The following is a 20,128-nucleotide window of genomic DNA, read 5'->3' on the forward strand; positions in this document are numbered from 1 at the left end:
TGCATGCTCAATTATGGGTCTCTTGTAATCAAGGCTATTTTCTAGTGTTGGTATATGAAGGTATCCCTTCCCCCAAAAATCTAAATGTTGAGAAAGTTAGGCCAATGGCTTCCTTAAGTAATTTCAGCTTGAAAAAATCAGTATACAAATGACATATTTTGCAATAACGCTCTACCATCATCCTCTTTTTTGGAGGTGATCTACAGGGAGAGATAAAAAACAATTTTACTCTAAGGATACTTAGATTAAATCGGTGCAAAACTGCAAGACACAAAAGGAAGTAGAGATGTAGAGAAAAGTTGAGTGTTAATGATAGTGGAGAAGATTTCAAACTTGTTACCAGGAATTTAATAAATCCTTCCAGTTGCCAAACACATTCTGTTCTCAGAGTTATGCTCTAGCCTCTGTGGATCCCATCATTTTCAGTTCCCTTAAGTACTAGCCACTTAGACCAGATGCTTATCTTATGTAATCTGATTTCTTGGTCTCTTGCTCTTTGCAAATTCAAAGGAAGTTCTACAACAGTAGCAATCTAGGATTCTTTTAATTGCCCCAACTTGCTTCTGCTAGAGTAAGGATTTTCCTGCAAAATCTTTCTTCTGCTTTTCCGTGTCTGCAAATTCTGGAGTCTCTGAGGGATAACTCATTTACGTCTGCAAACCTACACTATCTATCTACTATTTGGTTTGGCCTTATGTTGTGGCCGGTGGCTGGTGAATGCCAATATTGTCCATTGTGAGACTAGCAACAGGCCTGAAAAAGTAGCCAAGTCCTGCTACCTCCAAAACTGCCAATTTTTAAGGTGGCAGAATGGTTCTGAGTACTACAGAAGAGGGTAAGTGCCTTTCTTCCCAATCTGGTGCTTTGCTGTTACATGGGAGCTAAAGGCACAAAATTCATATATAAACATCTACTCTGATCTTCTTCCCTAAGAAAAAAAAAACCCTGTCCAAGTGACTTGATAGGTGATGGTTTGGATCTTAAATATCCCCCAAAGTATCTTCAAAGGTGTGGTCGCCATTAGATTGGTGTAATGGAAGGTAATGAAACTTTTAGGAGGTTGGGACCAAGTGGGAGGAAATGAAGTTATTGAGGTGTAACCTGTAGGGGAAATTGGGACACTGTTCCCTTCTCTTTTTTCCCATTTGCTTTCTGGCCTCCATGAGGTGAAGTGAGGTAGCATTCTTTCAACCCAGGCCCAAAGTGTTGGGGCCAACGATCCTGAATTGAAACCTCTGAAATCCATCCTTTTAAAAGTTGATCATTGCTAGTATTTTGTTACAGCAACAGAGAGTTGACTAATACAATGGAGGAAGAGTTAATCCTAGTTCTTTCAGATATGCTTTTTGTTTCTCCCATGGAGAACATCTTTCCTACCACAAACAAAATTTCTTTTTCCTTTCCTTGAGCCAGAAACAAAAACAAACATGAAAAACAAAAAGCTAGTTTCTAGTGGCTCACACCTCTGATCCTAGCTACTCAGGAGGCTGAGAATTGGAGAATTGAGGTTTGAAACCAGCCTAGAAAGAAAGACCCATGAGGTCCATCTCCAGTTAACCAGCAAAATGACATATGGGAGGAAGTGCTCATGTGATAGTGTCAGCAGTTAGCAAGGGTGTGAGACCCTAATTTCAAGTCTGGAACCAACAAACACACAAACACATGTATACATGCAAAGCAAGCAAATATGTGTAGCAATTTATTTTTCAAATTAAATTTATTTTTAAATCATCTTTAAATAGATGTAAAAAAGAGGTTTTAATTTAATATGTCATTTTCTAGTATAATTCATCTTGATCAGTGTCGCCCTTTTATGATTCTCTTCCTCATCTGTCTCAATCTTTCCTCTACTGTTACCTAGTGTCCTTTTCACACACACATTTCCGCCCCCCCCACTATTATGACTGTATTACTATTCCCTTCTCCACCCATCTGAATCCCTCCCCTTAAGCCATAACTCCTCATAAAATATGTTTCAGTTGGGGCTGGGAAGGTGGCTCAGTGGTAGCGTGCCTGCCTTGCATGCATGAGACCCTGGGTTCGATTCCTCAGTACCACATAAGCAGAAAAAGCCAGAAGTGGCACTGTGGCTCAAGTGATAGAGCGCTAGCCTTGAGCTGAAGAGCTGAGGGACAGTGCCCAGGCCCAGAGTTCAGGCCCCAAGACTGACCAAAAAAAAAAAAAAAAAAAAACGTTTCAGCTTCTGGTATTCATTTTGGTAAACTATCAGTTATTGTTCAAAAGTGTTACACCATGGGGATCCACCCCTATGTATACTATACTGCAGTCAGTTTGATTGTGTATATATGCATATTGCCTTGTATGTGTTTTGATATTTTAGATCTAACTTCCACAGGTGAAGGAAAATAATGTATATCAATTTGTGCAAATAAATGTCAAAATGCCTAGTGGGTTAATTTCCCACTGTTCTACAGTCAGATTTTTTGGCAACCAGGGAGAAAGGAGTGGATATCTGTTCCCTTCAGCCTCCTAGAATAGAATTTCTTTTAGGAAAAAAGAGTCATAATTTTTTGATTGTTTTGTCATTTGTATAGGTCATTTGGTTTTATCTACCAGCTTCTTTTTATACCCTTGATGATTATTCTATCAGTAGAATATCAGAATTAATCGTAAGGTTTGTAAGAAAATCTCAAGGACAATTCTCTGTGCACATAGATTTCTAGTAGGGTTCTTTCTAAACAAATATCAGAGTTTTGAATATAATCTCAACATGTAACTAAAGGTTACTAAATTAAATACAGTATTTTAAAAGTACTTACTATCCAAGACTTAATAAATATTTTAAAATACTTACAATCTCAATAACTATAAAGACTTAATAAGTATAAAGATGTTATTTTTGTGATAGATTAAAGAAATAAACTTAATTTTAAAGTTTAAGGTGATTCAGCATAGCTAAGTTGATTCCAATAAAGTATATTCTTCAATTTCTGCATTCTTTCACTGCAAGAAAATTGCTCCCATGGGAAAGTTGTTAGGTTATATTATTTCTTGAGAAATGAATAGTGGAGACAAAAGGAAGCTCCTTTCTTTCTTTATGTGGGTCCTGGAGCTTGAACTCAAGGCTTGGACCCTGTCCCTGACCTTTTGTGTGCTCAGGTCTAGCACACTAATTCTTCAGTCACAGCTCCACTTCTGACATTTTGGTGGTTAATTGGAGACAAGAGTCTCATGGACTTTCCTGTCTGGGCTGGCTTCGAACTACAATCCTTAGATCCTTCCTTCCTTCCTTCCTTCCTTCCTTCCTTCCTTCCTTCCTTCCTTCCTTCCTTCCTTCCTTCCTTCCTTCCTTCCTTTCTTCCTTCCTTCCTTCCTTCCTTTTTTTTTGAGACATTCTCTGTATGTAATCTAGGCTAGCCTTGAAATAGAGATTCTTCTGTCTCAGCCTACTGACTACTGGATTCACAAGCATGTACCATCTTACCAGGCACTGCTTTTAATTTTTTTTAGCTTTCATATGATATTTCCCGTAATGAATTCACACTGAGTGCACATATGCCCTTTTTCTTATAACTGATCTCGCAGGTAGCCCGGTAGTATGGACTGAAAGGCCTGTTCCACATGCCCTTTAAGGAGAAAAAGCTGGATGGATGAGAACAAGTGTGGTTCATTTTGCCGAAATGACGGAAGAGTCCCTATCTCCCCAGATGTGATAGTTTTCAGGGCTTGAGATGGAACTCTACCTTTCTTAGAGTCTCCAGGGTATTTCAGGACATCCAGCTAGTCTCAAGAGATGCTGCTGTGGCTTAAAAACTCCATGGACCCTACACCAGTGTTGGCAATTTTATTCTGTACAAGTCTGGCTTCTATGTCATTTCAGCTCTGATGGTCACAGGTTCTCTATTGCTGTTACAATGTGAAAGTAGCCATAAACAATATATAAGTAACTGGGTATGGCTCTATTCTAATTAAAACTATTATTAGTGTCCAGACGTGGCTCCAAGGATAATATATTGGTCCTTCTTCTACATTGACCATTTTCCCCCTATTTTGATAGGGATATTCTGCACTCACTGCTTAAGGAAGGGTAAGAAATGGGTACTATATTGTACACAGTTGAGAGCCTCCTGTTATAAATTGTGGTGGAGTGGTTTGTGTCCAAGCCTTATGAGAGATATAAAAGCCTTATTTGGGGAAGAGTGCTAACTAGGCGATTCAGAAAATTTCTGTTACTGTTGAGATTCTGTTAGCCCAGTGGTTTTCAACCCTAGTTGCACATTAAAATCACCTGGGGAACTCTTAACATTCCCAGTGCCTAGGCCTCACACAAAACCAGCTATATCAGAATCTCTGGGAGTAGAACCAAGCAGTAATTTTAAAAGCTCCCAGGTGATTACAAAGTAAGAACTGCTGTGCTGGCCATTTTATCAGCCGGTAGTGAGCATGGGTTGGCTACTTGGCCTAAGGCGTGCCTTAAAATTGTGCTTTTCGCTGGGTGCTAGTGGCTCCGCCTGTAATCCTAGCTACTCAGGAGGCTGAGATCTGGGGGTTACAGTTCAAAGCCAGCCTGAGCAGGAAAAGTCCGTGAGACTCTTATCTCAAATAAACCACTCAGAAAACCGTAGTAGTGCTGTGGCTCAAGTGGTTGAGTGCTAGTCTTGAGCTGAGGGACAGAGAGAGCCCAGGCCCAGAGTTCAAGCCCCATGACTGACAAAAAAAAGTGCTTTACCCATGTTTCACTAAATTTCATGTGTGTCTCTCGAATGGTTTTATCCAGACTTCATGGAAATCATGACTGGCTTAAGAAAGCTAAGCTCTCCTCTCTGCCCATTTATACTATGAAGCCACAAGTATATAGTACTCACCTCACAGTTTTGTGTAGAACAGCTAATGAAGGTGTAGTTTTCCTTCCAGAATCTCAAAGCTTATATGTCAGTACCCTCAAAGATGGAGCAAGAGATTGGACCTGCTACCTCTTCCCAATATAATCCGATTGACTGAATATTATTTTTGTTGTTCTACCATTACCTTTCCATTTGATTCCTGGGGTGAGTGGCCCTATCTAATTTGTGGAGACCTTTCCAAGGTCAAGCCACTGGCCTACAACTTCATTGATGGCTTATTTACCTGGCTCACCATTCCCTTGTCTTGGGGAGAAAGACATCTGTCCTTAACCCTAGGATCCGCTTCATTTTTGTGAATGTTTTCAATCTTGGCAAAACTGTCTTTGCAATTTTTTTTTTTTTTTTGGGTCTGGTCTGGGCCTGGGCGCTGTCCCTCAGCTCTTCAGCTCAAGGCTAGTGCTCTACCACTTGAGCCACAGCTCCACTTCTGGCATTTTTCTTTTTGCTTATGTGGTGCTGAGGAATCGAACCCAGGGCCTCATGCATGCAAGGCAAGTACTCTACCACTGAGCCACCTTCCCATCCCTGCAAAACTGTCTTTGTACACACATAAGTGTATGCAGTTATTCTGCCCTTTATTCCTTAGTTAGTTATCACTATCGTGGAGCCTACTTATTTTTATTTCCAAATGCTTGGAGTATTCTTTTGAACACAATAAACGTGCTCAATAAATGTTTATTGGATTGAAATGAACTAAGATAAGGCTTTGGTTGATTTGGGGTGAGTGTTGAATGTTATATTAGAGGTATACATCGCCAGGTTCCTTCAGTCTTCCTTAGTAATGTTAAGTCAGGAAGGATTGTTTTGGGTAAGGAGTAAGGAATATATGTAGTTATCAATGGCTTGAAGAAAGAATTCCCTCCATCTTTTCTTCCCAAGACTAGATAGTACCTTGTAGTTATCACTGGTTTTACTCCTTTAATTTCTTTTAAAAACTCAAAGTTTGGCTAAATGCATTGTATTTTATTTTATAAATTTAACCAAAGGGAACAAAAGTAGCCCTGAAAGCTCCTATGAGCTATTGGAGAAGGTTAAAATTCAAAGTACTTTAGCTCATAAAGAAGAATATATATATATATATATATATGTGAGCATTGCTTTTTCATATCATAATGATAATAGAATTGAAAGAAAAAATAATTAGAGTTAGATTGGGAAAGAAGGTGGTTATGGTATATAAATGTTACTCAAGTTGACATTGAAAAATTTCCACAAAGCTAGTAGTGTCTGAGATGCTAAAGCAATTCTTTTCACTGTACAACAAACACAAGTAAATCATAACCTCATGTCATGTAGTGTGTGTTCTCCTTGTGCACTGGCCTGGCACAAGGACTTGGTTTACTAAGTAGATCAATTTAATTTTCAGTATATTTGGAACATCTGGAGAAGTACATCTGAATTAGGAAGGGTTATAAAACCTTGGGGTTTCACTCTAGTTTTAGCATATAAATATTATACACCATGTAGAATATAACTGGTTTTATGGAACTTTAAGCTTGCAGAATTAATGAAGTATGAATTTTTCTTTTCATATCATGAAACCTTTATTTTATGACTATTTCAATGAGGAGCTCCTACTGTATATAATTGTAATTATTATTTATTATTACTACAATAATAATAAATACTAATATTAATAATTAAGATTAATGATTAATATTAGATGTTAATCGTACAAAATAACATGTTTCATGATATTTTTGCAGGTGTGCATAATGTACTTTCCTTCCTGTAACTTTGACAAAGGTATATCTTTGGAACCTAGGACAAGTGGATCTATTAAGGGATATGAGCAAACCCAAGCTCTCTAACACTGCAAGCTTGGAGATTTTCCATATTAACATGGTCTCTAAGTTCTAAAAATGGAGACAGGGAGGTGGTTTATCATTGACAAAGTATAAAATTAGTAAAATTTGAACTTGGACTCTGCATTAGAATTTACTGCAACTCAAGTTTTGAGTTCTTTATTTAAAAAGGAACTTATTTTATACTGAAAAGGGAAATGAAAAAACCAGAATAATTCTGCCGAATAAATTAAAGCTAATTTTACTGGGTGCTGGTATTCTTTCAAAGATGAGAGACCTTTTCAGATAATATATGTAACTCCCCCACCCCCAGCCTTGGTGAAATCATCTGCTATAGTGAGTTACAGACACACTGATAAGAGGAGGTAGGTTCTATCCCTTAGGTGAGTTGGGGTGAAAAAATTTAGGTTTCTTTTTCCCACAGGATTGCCAAGACATATTTGCTTTCTAAAATAAAATGAATCATTGGAAATGTCACATAATTTTAGTAAATATTAAATAACTATATTAGGGATATTTAAGAAAGACTTAAGTTCAAACAACATATACAAATAAAGACCTTACAAGTTTTAAGGGCATTTTTAAAAATGGAAGCGTAATGTTCTTATACAATGTTCTTTTCACATTTCTTACTTCTCTGGCATTTATTATAAGGAACAAAGCATTTCTGGAATGCTCATTTTAATTTCAAAGCCCAGGCTATTCTGTGGGAAACATTTGGTGCATGGAGGATCTGAACAATGGAGAAGGAATGTGCAGTGGGAAGCATCATGAAATGTGGCACTGAAAATACATTCTGAAGGCAAATATCAGACAATGATGCTTATTCTTTATTTTAAATGAAAGCTTTCAGCAGTTATTATAATTTGTCTTCATTTGGACAAATATCTTTTAACTCTGTAAAATTATGGGGACAATAATGAAATAGTTGCCTTTGGGAGTTTGTGAAAGTCCATGTAATAAATCAGACTTATTAGCATCCTTTTATGATCCATGAGATGAAGACATATGACCTCTACTTAGCTGGTTGTTAAGCATATAGTGTGTGTTTTGTTAACTGCTTTCATTATAGTTAGCATGTGGGGGTGGGGGTGGAAGAATCCTGGAGTAAGTTAAGTTCAGAGAGAATACTTTTTACGAAGATTATTCATAAACAATTTTCTGAAACTCTGTGGCAAACAGACTACTATATATATATGCATGTATATATATATATATATGAATGAAAACAAATATTTGTGTCATGTTATGCATTTAAAAATGACACTTGGCTGGAAGTGGTGCTGTAGCTCAAGTGGTAGAGTGCTTGCCTTGAGCTGAAGAGCTGAGTGAGTTCAAGCTCCACAAACACCAAAATTAAAAAAAAAAAAAAAAGACGCTTGGGATGGGTACCAGTGGCTCACAGTTGTAATTCCAGGTACTTAGGAGGCTGAAATCTGAGGATTGAATTTTGAAGCCATCCAGGCAGACTTTTATCTCAAATTAACCACCAAAAAGCTGGAAGTGAAGCTGAGGCTCAAGTGGTAGAGGTAGAGCACCAGCCTTGAGTATGCAAGCTAAGGAACAGTGACCTTGAGTTCAAGCCCCAATACTGACATCCATAAACAAAACAAAACAACAACAAAATGACTTGGTGGTCTGGGGACCAGCTTCAAGTGGTGAAGTGCCTGTCTAGCAAGTTCAAGGCCCTGAGTTTAAACCCCAGTATTACTAAAAAAGCAAGAAATAAAACAAAACAAAACAACAATAATATAACATTTGACCTTATTTGACCTTCACAATATTGTATAGGGTAGTGTGATTTTTCTTGTTTTCTCAGCAAGGAAACAAAGATTTTCCACAAAACATTCCACTCTGAGTCATAAGCATGGTAATAGAGCAAATTATTACAAAACAAGATCATCAGGCAAGAAGGTCAAGTAAAACTTCCTTCATAGCTTTTAAGGTCTCAGTTCTTAGCTAAGCAATGGGTCCAAATCACAGCTACACAAATATTTAATGTTCCACTAACAACAAACAAGCAAAATCTCTAGGCACTGCAGAGCAGAAAGGGTTTTATACAGTCTGCCATCAAAGATGCAGTACATGATTGCCATTAGCCTTCTCTATTTGATGAAATGCAGGCAGCTAGCTTTCTTTAGAAAAGATTTATTTATTTCAATTGACAAGTAATGTGTGTATTTATGGGCACAATGATATTTTGACCTATCTATACATTGGGGATGGATTCCATCCCGTTAGTTAATACAGCTATCATTTCTCCAATTTGTCATCAGAGCCTCAATTTCAGTAGGTATTTCAGGTCTTCTAGTTGAAACATGGGATGCAGGATTCTTTCCCCTCTTACCCTAGGGGGATTTTTAAAAGCTTTGCTTATACAGTTTTTATCTGAAACATGCTTTAGGATCCAAGGTTTAATTAAGAAATGAAAGCAATGGATGTATTTCATAATGTAATTCAGTGTGAGGTTTTCTTTTTTTCTTTCCCCCTCTCAAATATCTTAATCTTCATTTCCAGATAAAGCTCTGATCATAAATTTGTCTTTTCTTTTTTTGTTGAAGATTCATTCCTTCCTGCCCCGCAGGTTTATTAAGTATTTTAACGGTGTACACTTCAAGGCTCTGTTTTGAAGAGAAGCAAATTGGGGCAGAGGATTGAGCAGGAGAAGGTGGGAATGAGGGCTGTTAGGAAAGGACTCTTGATATGGGACTTTGAGGAGGAACTGTTAGAGAGGCCCAACAAAGATGAGGGGAGAATAGGAGACAGAGCAAGAAGAGACAAGGGCAAGAAAATAGATGATAATGAGCACTGGGGCTTTGTCTCTCTGAGGTAATCATGACTTTGTATATTTCTGTGTGTTCTTACTCAATATTAATAATACATATTCTTAGCCTAAGTGAACTAATATCAAATTAGTTGTAATTATTTTGCCTCTCTTAATATAGGTTACTAGCTACAAAGTAATATACATTTTATTTTATAATTTTATAATTCTGAGAGATGGCCTTCCACTTTTCCCATTTGACAGCTTTAGTAAGCTCTTTTAATTTACCATACATAAAGTTTCTGTAATTAAAACAAAAATATACAAAGATGCTCAAGCATTCTTCTAATAGTAAAAGCTTGATGAGATTTAATATCCTTCATCCTAATGTTTAGTTGGGCACTTTGGGGGCTGAGAACACTGTGCCTGATGCCTTTATTTGACTTGTGGGCAAATACCTCTTTTTCTTCTGGGCTCTACTATCTGAAGATTATGTTTTTCTTGCACATTTTGTTTATTTGTTCGTTTGTTTCTTGTTTATATCGTAAAGGTGATATATGGAGGGGCCACAGTTATATAAGTCAGATAATGAGTACATTTCTTGTTGAACATTTTTCCTGTACATTTTCTAATGAATTACTCCTGTTTTCCCAACTTTAGGTTACTACACTTGTAAATTGTCCCCAGAATCCTTCCAACAGGAAAAAGGGACGTTCGAAAAGAGCCAGAGTCCTTCTAGCTTCTGTAGAGGAAGCAACGTGGAATTTATTAGACAAAGGAGAGAAGATAGCCCACGAAGCTACCATTTTAAAGGAAGAACTTACTGCTGCACTGGAGGAAGTTCGAAAAGAGAGTAAGTATTTTAGTCCTGGTCAGGAGCAAACTGCATATCCTTGGGGTGTTTGTTACTGACTTAGATTTGTGAGTGTTTTGTTTTTGCTGCCTTAAGTTTATTAGTCTTTCACAGAGCTGTGAAGAGCTAGCTGTGGGAGGCAGAGTGGCTCATTAGACAGCTCCAAGGCTCAGAGTCCCTGTCCTGGCTCTTGTCGTCAGCTCTTCAGTCTCTGTAGACAACTCCCCACTTCTAACTATGCCATCACTTATCTATAATAAACAAAGAGAAAACTAATGAAGCTGAAGACATATCTGCTCATTCATAAATAAGTATGAAGTTCCTCATAAACACTTGGGGGATAGACATTTCAGATCTGATTGCCAGTACATTTTTGTTTTTTATTTTTCAATTTTCTGGAGGTTGGTATTTACTGAACTTTAAGAAAATGCTTTTTGTGAACTATGCAGAACCCCAGTTACTGCTTAGTTGTTACATAATAAAAGCACACATTTTTACCTTTGGATAGCTTAAGGTAATACAATGATTTTCTAGTGAATGTAAATCTCATTAGCAGGACATTATAAAAAGAATTACTCAGTGTTTTCTTTTGGGTCGATGGAATAATTTTGTGTATATCAGTTTGCTGCAAGTAACCATTTTGGAAGGAAGAAGAATAGGGAATATTCTTGTTTAGCTTTATAAAAGATGGTTAAGATGTCAAAATATTTTTCTCCTACAACTCCCAAGGTAACTTTAAGGAAATCAGAAAGTCAGAGTAGGGTGCAGTGGTGCATGTTTGAAATCCCAACACTCTGGAAGTGGAGGTAGGAGGATCACTAGTTTAGGCCCAACTGGGCTACATAGCAAGACCTTATCTAAATAAAAAAAATCCAGAAGGTCTTTAATAACCAAATATAACTAAAATGAATATGCTAGCCACAATAAACTTCAGGTGAAATTTGTGATATAGGGAATTATTATATATTGAATTTTAAAATATTGATTATTATTTTTTTGTGAGTACTTTCATTTGAACTTAGAGCTGCCTACTTGCTCAATGGGTACTCTTCCACTTAAGCTGTATCTTCAACTTAGTTTTTTTTTTTTAATCACTTGTTTCCAATTGCTGGAGTTCATTTTGAAATTATTTTATCTGATCAGAGGCACATAGGCAAATCATAATAATATTACTAACTCATAATAATATTACTAAATGCAAGAGACAGGTACATCCCGAGTCCATGTATTTTTCAAGTGGATTATATTTTCAGCAAGTATATCAGACTAGGGCTTATATTCCTTAACAAAGATTAGGCAAGTAAACTGTAATTATGATAGATAATTTGTCATAGATTTTAAAAGAGCCAAGATTTTTTAAAATTTTATTTATTTATTTTTTTGGGTCTGGTCGTGGGGCCTGAACTCTGGGCCTGGGCGCCGTCCCTCAGCTCTTCAGCTCAAGGCTAGTGCTCTACCACTTGAGCCGCAGTGCCACTTCCGGCTTTTTGCTTATGTGGTGCTGAAGAATCGAACCCAGGGCCTCATGCATGCAAGGCAAGCACTCTACCACTGAGCCACCTTCCCAGCCCCAAGATTTTTTTTTAATTGTGAAAATAATGTACAGAGGGGTTACAATTACATGGGCAAGATAATGAGTACATTTCTTATCAAGCATTGTAGCCTCCTCCTTTTTTTCCCCTTCCCATCCCTTCCCATCCTCCCCCTGCCCCTCAAGAGCCAAGATTTTTAAAACAAGTTTATAATATAAAAAATGATAGATTTAAAAAATTCCTTTGTTTAACTTAACAGACATTGCACCTTTGTTTTCTTCCTCTAAGAACATCCTTCTTTGGTCTCATTATAGGAGCCTTCAGAATGGTTTTTCCAAAAGGATGTTCCTTGTCATATACTTTTTTCTATTTTTTTATTTGCCAGTCCTGGGGCTTGAACTCAGGGCCTGGGCACTGTCCCTGGGCTTCTTTTGCTCAAGGCTAGCCATTTCTGGCTTTTTCTGTTTATGTGATACTGAGGAATTGAACCCATGGTTTCATGCATGGTAAGTAAGCACTCTATCACTAAGCCACATTCCAGCCCTTGTCATATACTTTATATGTGACATATTTGATAGAGGTTTTTCAGACACTATATAAAAGCATAGTAGACAAGATAATTTGAAGTAAAATTGTCATTTCTATCTGCTTCTTACTGCCCTAGACCCCACTTTCTCTTGTGTTTTGTAACATCATCATCAAGTCAGTATAGACTTGTTTTTTCTTATCCGTCTGCTTCTTTAATTAGACTCTAAATTCAACAAAATTTCCCTCTTTATTTTCAGACCTTTTCCTTCTCCATTCCTAGTATTTCTTTCTAAATTTAGGATAATTGCATTAGTTCTGCTCCAAAGTCAAGTACATCTTTTCTTTTTAAAATTTTTTCTTTAAGTAGTTGTACAAAAAAGTCAATACAACCTATCAGTTTATGAGTATAATTGAGTATAATTTATCTTGATCAGTGTTACCCTTTTCATCATCCTAAACAGATCTTTTAAAAATGAATATAATGCTTCTTTTCCTTTCCTGATAAAATTTATTTTTAGGATCTATTGTAGGATTAGGGGAGACTATCTTTCTGGATAATTTTAACTTTTTAACATATTCCAAAGGCATTTCATAATTTGGTTTCTACTATAATTTTTTATAGTATTTCCCGATACTACCATTTACTGCCATTTTCTGCCCACCTGATCTCCACCCCCGCCACCCCCGCTCAAAAAAAAAAACACCAAAGTTTCCTCCAAATAAGAACAACTTGCAGCCAGGCTTCAGTGGCTCACACCTGTAATCCTAGGTACTCAGGAAGCTGGGGATCTGAGGATCGCATTTCGTAGCCAGCCCAATCCATGAGATGCTTATCTCCAATAAAAAGCCAGAAAAAGCCAGAAGTGGCGCTGTGGCTCAAGTGGTATAGAGCGCTAGCCTTGAGCACAGAAAGGCTCAGGGACAGTTCAGGCCCTGAATTCAAGCCCCAGAATGTGCAAACAAAACAAAACGAAACAAAACACCCCCCCCCCCCGAAAAAGAAAAACCCAATTTGGAGCATCTTGAGTGGTCCTTGTTGCTCAGTGATTCCCTTCACATTCAGCTAATTTTTACTCTCATGTAAAAGCCCAGCTTAGGGCATGTTTTCCAGTAAGTACTCCCTGACTCCTAGATGCTGATTTAGGTACTCTTTTTTTTTTTTTTCTGTTTCATTACAAACTCTGAGCTTCTCTTTTGTAGGACTATTTTAAAGAACAAATACTGATTCACTTAGTGAACTCAGATTCAATTCCTTGAGGGTATTAGATTCTAGGGCTTACTTGATTTCCAGTACGTGAAGTATAGCAGGCATTTGGTTAATGTCTGCTAAAAAACAAGTTAAACAAATAAAGTAATAAAAAGCTCACTTTTTGTATTATAAATTTGTTTTAAAAATCTTGGGTCTTTTTAAAATTTATGACAAATTATCTATCATAATTATGGTTTACTTGCTGAATCTTTGTTAAGGAATATAAGCCCTAGTCTGATATCCTTGCTGAAAATATAAGCCATTTGAAAAATACATGGACTCAGTATGTACCTGTCTTTTGCTTTAGTAATATTATTATGATTTGCCTTAACATTTTTGGCATTTATATTGCTAGGCACTTATAATACTTCTAAAGTCTGTTATTTAATGTCTACTATATATTTTAGAGAACTTGTGATCAAATGTCTCTATTCATTCTACTATTCTTCATTTATTATTTTATTTATTTTTGTGCTGGTACTAGAGCTCGAACTTAGGGTCTGGACTTTGTCCTTTGAGCATTTTTACTCATGGCAGGAGCTCTACTTGCACTACAGCTCCACTTTGTTTTTTTTTTGGTAGTTAATTGGAAATAAAAAACTTATGGACTTTCCTGCCTGGGCTGGCTTTGAGCTATGATTCTCAGAGCTCAGCGTCCTGAGTAGCTAGGATTACAGGTGTGAGCTACCAGTGCCCAGGTCTTATTCCTCATTTTATATTATGATTGTATGCTTGAGATTTTATTTACTTGTTTTTATAGTGCCAGGAGTCAACTCTAGGGCCTTATACATACTAGGCAAGTGCTTTACTGCCGAGCTATATCCCCAGCACCAAGTTTCACATATTTCTTTTTCTCTTTTCTGTATTTTACATTTGCTTTAATCTGGAACTTTTCTGTTGACTTTTACTATGTATAATGATTCTCTATTCAGCTACATTTATTTGAGTCAATAATTATATTTGAAATTTTGCTTTTTATAGTTTTTGGTTCAAATTTTCCATATGATACAGTTCAGTTCAGTTTTCTGAAAATTCTACAAATTCTTTTGTTTTTTGTTTTTTGGTCAGTCGTGGGGCTTGAACTCTAGGCCTGGGGGCTGTCCCTCAGCTCTTCAGCTCAAGGTGAGCACTCTATCACCACTTCTGGTTTTCTGGTGGTTAATGGGAGATAAGAGTCTCATGGATTTTCCTGCCTGGGCTGGCTCTGAACCATGATCCTCAAATCTCAGCCTCCTGAGTAGCTAGGATTACAGGTGTGAGCCACTGGTGCCCAGCTTAAAAACTCTACAAATTCTAATTACCTGCTGCAGATTCTATCGTTTCTTGATATCTTATTTACCCTTAACTTGCATATTTGATATGTCCAATTTGTAGCTCTCCTGGAGGCTCATTTCTCATGTATGTTTTTTTCTATTGTTTTTTGAGAATATAATCTTTTATCTTGGTATGTTGGGTAATATTTGATTGGATGTTAAGAATTATTGGGAAACACTATAGAATTAAAATTTTAAGAAGTTGGCCTATTTCTGTCTAGTTCTTACTCTTAGAAGGATCACTTCTCAAGTTCTAATTGAAATCATGGAATATTAACTGATGCTTCCTGGTAGTCAGACTCAGAATTCTTAATTTTATTTTTCTAACTTCTTGAAGAAAGGCTTAAAATTATTTGCACAGCTTCTCATGCTCTTAGCTGCCACATTCACGTTCTTTGGCTTCTCTGTTCTTCAATCTCTCCTACCATTTGCTTCTTATAATCATACACACATGCACAAAAATCAACTACAGATAAATGCAGACTCTAAACATCTAAAAAATTGTAAATGCAGTAAAATAGAAACATGATTATTGTTTAGACTTTGAGGGTATAACAAGATTTATTAAACATGAAACAAAACGCTATAAAAGGACTGATACATTTTACTGTATCAAAATTAAGAACTTTTTAAACTCAAATATTTTTTAAAGAATATGAAGACACTTAGAAAAGATATTGCCATAGACATAATAATTCTAAGAACAGATAGAAGACTCTTACAGATCAATAAGAGAAGAAAAATGAACCAAAGGAAAATGGAGATGCAAAGACTTTCATAGAAGAATAAATGAATACCATTAATAAAAAAACACAAAGAGATGTATGACCTTGGCGAGAGATATGCAATTTAGGTACCATATTATGCAATTCACATGACAAAACAAAAAGTAAGATACTACCATATGTTCAAAAGATTTTGGAGTAAAAGGCTCTGTTGTGCATTGCAATTGCATGCAAATTGATACAACTACTTTGAAAAACAATCTTGGTTCTCCACTATTATCAAATGCCAAAGTTCTATATATGTATGGTGTGTTTCTAGACTCAAACAATTATATTTCTGGTGTTGGTTTGTAGAAATGCAATTGATATTTAAAGATGGGTGCTTGTTGAGATGTTGTTTCTGAACTGAAATATTTGTATGGTAATTTTAAAAACTAGGAAACATTTGAAATATGCAAATGCACATGGCCAGTTTCTTTGGGATTACCTAGGGATGGTAAGACCATGGTACTTTATTTAACTTATGTTGAGTAAAAGATTCTTTGCAAAAGTGTTGTCTGTGCACAAAACTACAAAGAATAGAGAATTGTGACAGAATTAATATACTTTGAATTCATAAACATTTAAGAATGTATGGTCTGTGTTTAACCTATCTTTTTCCAGAGACTGTGTTTCTTCCTTGCACGAAATGCAACATTTATTGAAGTCTTTTTGTAAGCCAGACTGTTTAATATGTTAGGCTTAACAGAAATGTACAAGATAGATAGGCAGACTCTCATTGAGCTGATATTTTATTGGAAAGCTGGGCAGTAAAAAAGTAGAGACTTGCTTATAATTTTTAAGGGATAGAACTGGAGCATTAAAATATTAGTACATACAAACATTAACTTCCTTACCTCAATAATAACACATTTTAGGTTCCTAGTCATATAAAATAGATGTAGAAGAATGGCGTCCCTAACATACAATAAACAATTCAAGATTTCAAGAGTGTTTAGGGAAAGATTAGGGTTCAGCTTTTTTCATATTTTGTCCAGACAATCCAGGACCCTTTCCCAGTCCCCAACCCCCCTATTCTTTGGCATGACTTATTTGATGGGGATGTCAGTAGCCTTGGCAGTTATGCCTATCAGAGCCCGCAACTGTGAACAGGTACTCAGGCTTCCCGTTCATGTATGCCAGATGGAAGAAGACTTGCAAATTTATTGGATGTCTGCCACTGCTAAAATGCTTTCCATCTATTTTTTTCCATCTATTTTTAATAGTAGGTCTCCACCCAAGCCACCATAAGCCAGTTGGAGTTACATGAAGATTAATGAAGAGCTCTTGAATCCATCAAGAGATGTCTAACTTTAGCTATCCTTTCTTAAATATGGAGTTGTGGCATTTTATACTAAAAGAAGTGCTATGCTATCTAGTGTATTAATGCAGGAGCCTCCCTCCCAGCTGCATATTTGTGATGCTTAGGCCTGCAGCAGCTGATGACTACCTCACTTTTCACGGTTCATGAATATTTCTGGCTGGATTGTCAATATGTCTGGAGACTTTTTCTTTTCCCAATGAGAAGAAACTTTTGGGTTGAGAAATGTATAGATTCCTCATGTGCATAATACATGTGTGAAGGGTATATTTTCTTTAAAAATTAATGTATATTTGATTTGACTCATAGTAAACATATATATTTTTAGGTATAGTGTGCATTTCAATTCATGTATATAATATGTAATGATCAGCTCAAGATAATTGGCATATCTATCACTTTAGACACGTCTCAATGATTTTAAGTTGGGAACATTAAAATTCTATTATTTTGAAATATTCAATTGTTGTGAACCATATTAATCTTACTGTGCTTTATTTAGCACATTAGAAGTCATTCCTAGCCACTGTACCTGTTTACTCTGGGTATATTTTCTATGTAATCCTCTTTCTTGATAGTTCATCTCCATGAATTGTATGACCTGAGGTTTATAGACTTTTCCAGCAGGAATTAAAAATCAAGATTTGCCATCATCCATAATAGTCAAAGAAAATGATTACTTCTAAAAGCTACTATTCTTGAAAAATGGTATACTGGAAGTGCAGTTAATCTTGTTATCAATAGACTTGGGTACTTGCTGAAACAATGAATGACATAGAATTTTCAGTATCAAACCCTTAAAGTGTTATCTATTGCATCCTCAATTGCTTAAAGCATTATTTTGGTATAAGAAAGTAAATCATATGGCAGCAAACTAAAGATTAAAAAATTACCAGAGCTCATATTGAAAAAAATTAAGAAGCTCAGCTATATTAAATATTTTTTTTAGTTAACTGTCTTTAAGTCAGCTCCAACCACTTTGCTCAACAACCCTTCAGTTAGGGCTTAGATAAAATATTTGGCATTTACTAACAATTACTCATAGCCTATGTATGGTTTCAAAGGCAACAGCTGCTACCCTTATTTATGTCCAACTATTGCTGCATTGATAATGTGTGCATTTAACTGTTGCTCTATCTGAAGAGTATTCTTAGAGAATTACTAAGTCACAAATACAATAGTCTTTCCAGCTACGTATAGTGTGCTTCAGGAAAGGGAGTTCATCCTTTATTTTAAAAGGAACTCTTGTTCTAACACATTTTAACATGCACGCATGGTGTACTGTAGCAGGCAGAATGTTTATGGAAACACTTCCATTGAAGACTGATGAGCTAATTAGCTACATCGCTTGTAAACCACTAATTGCTTGAAAACACTCAACATGGTGTCCTTTAGTGCACACTTAAAAATTCTGTGCCAGGCTTTTCTTACAGTGTACTTGCTATTCTCAGCAAACTTTTCATTGTCACCCATTATGAAGTATGTGGGCAATTGGGAAGTTCTTAATTGTGTGTGCCATTCTAGTTTTAGTCACTTGAAGGGCTAAACCTATGATATGATGGACCTATATAGAAAAGCTGGTTTTAGGAATGACAGTAACACCAACTGTGAAAATTACGAGAATTTCTGTAAGCCGTGTGCCATTTACTTTGATGTTTAATTCAAGAGCAAAGACTTAATGCATGCTAGCAGACTGATTTGTGATGAATCCTAGAAACTAAAATGTGGCCTGAGGTCTCAGCTAGTAACTAGTCTGAAATCAAAGTGTGATTCATGTATTAGCTATGACTACTGTCCTTCATGCCTAGATAGGAGGAACCACTCAGTAGTCATTTTATGAATGTATACAGAAATAGTAGAGTTGGCTATAATGCTGACAGGTGGTATAAAGTTTATATTCATATGAGATGAGTCTGAACATTATTGTTTTGTTGTATATTCTAGTATTAAGAAAGTACATTAAACTGTTGGTAATTTCTGAGGGTCAGGAACCAAACCTGAACTCTTAATATTCATCTCTCCCTTTAGTATAAAAGAAAATAGAATTTCCTTTTGCTCTCTTTGAAGCTAATCTTTCCAGTGATTACTTAGGTCCTAGCATACATGTGCCCTTCTCTTGAAAAAATTGTTCTTTAATTACCCTTTTTTTTTTCTGGCACATTCATTTATCTTCCTTTTATGCTGGTTCTTTGTTCACACATACTAGCTTGCCCCTACCTGATAACTGGCAAATATTCAATAAAACTTCCATTTTCTTTCTTTCTACTTTCCTCTTAAACTCTGAATCCTCTTTTTACCTTGTCGGCTCTATTTCTTGGACATCTTACTGTCTAGTCCAATTACTTTTACATGGTTTAAATTTTCCTCTGTTCCTGTGCTACATTTGACATTTGGCACCTTGAAAATTTCCCTCCTTGTTCTCTTTTTTTAACTGTATTTTTTGTGTCTTTTCTTTTTTGGTACTGGGGATCGAACCCAGGATGTTGCACTTGCTAGGCAAGCGCTTTGCCACTGAGCTACATCCCAGCCCCCTCCTTGTTCTCTTTTATGACACTATATATTAAATTCTCCCTTTACTTCTCCTTCTCCTTCTTCATTTTTCTTATGCATTAGTCTTTGGTCTTCTCCATCTCTTCTTCTCTCCTGTCCTGAGGGAGATTTTTCAGTCTCACGCCTTTAATTATAGGTTATGTTGACAACGTTTTGTTCTCTGATAAAGCTTCACTGCCAAATTGTGAGTACTTCTGTCATTTTAATACTTCAGGCTGTAAGTTATCATGCTCAACACAGTCAGATGACGTTCATTCTTGGGAGTGTTTGCTACTTACCACAGAGTTAAAATTCTGTTAACATTTTACCAGACAGTAGTGGCATTACTGGCAACAACTTTTTTGCTCTACTTACTACTTTGCTATTGTGGTGTTACTTTATATATTCATCATGAATTCTTGTATTCTTTCACAGCTTTTTACAAACTTTTATGTCTGTGGCATCACATTTGACAGAATTGGTTCTTTATTTCTATTTTTTTTTTGGTCAGTCATGGGGTTTGAACTCTGGGCCTGGGCGCTGTCCCTCAGCTCTTCAGCTCAAGGCGAGCGCTCTACCACTTGAGCCACAGTGCCACTTCCCGT

At 36.4% G+C, this 20,128-nt stretch overlaps 1 protein-coding gene across 2 annotated transcripts in view; it reads left to right on the forward strand.

The window, feature by feature from the left end:
* Nucleotides 1-20,128, forward strand: part of Ctnna3 (catenin alpha 3) — a 1,374,363-nt gene that overhangs the window by 71,054 nt on the left and 1,283,181 nt on the right. For both annotated transcript variants that reach the window (XM_070021006.1, XM_070021007.1), the window contains one exon: nt 10,095-10,287. In XM_070021006.1, coding sequence (XP_069877107.1) covers nt 10,095-10,287 — 193 coding nt within the window. The remainder of the gene's footprint in view (nt 1-10,094; nt 10,288-20,128) is intronic.

Source organism: Dipodomys merriami, unplaced genomic scaffold, assembly GCF_024711535.1.
Source record: "Dipodomys merriami isolate MVZ:Mamm:240054 unplaced genomic scaffold, mDipMer1.0.p SCAF_14, whole genome shotgun sequence".
Classification (NCBI taxonomy): Eukaryota; Metazoa; Chordata; class Mammalia; order Rodentia; family Heteromyidae; genus Dipodomys; species Dipodomys merriami.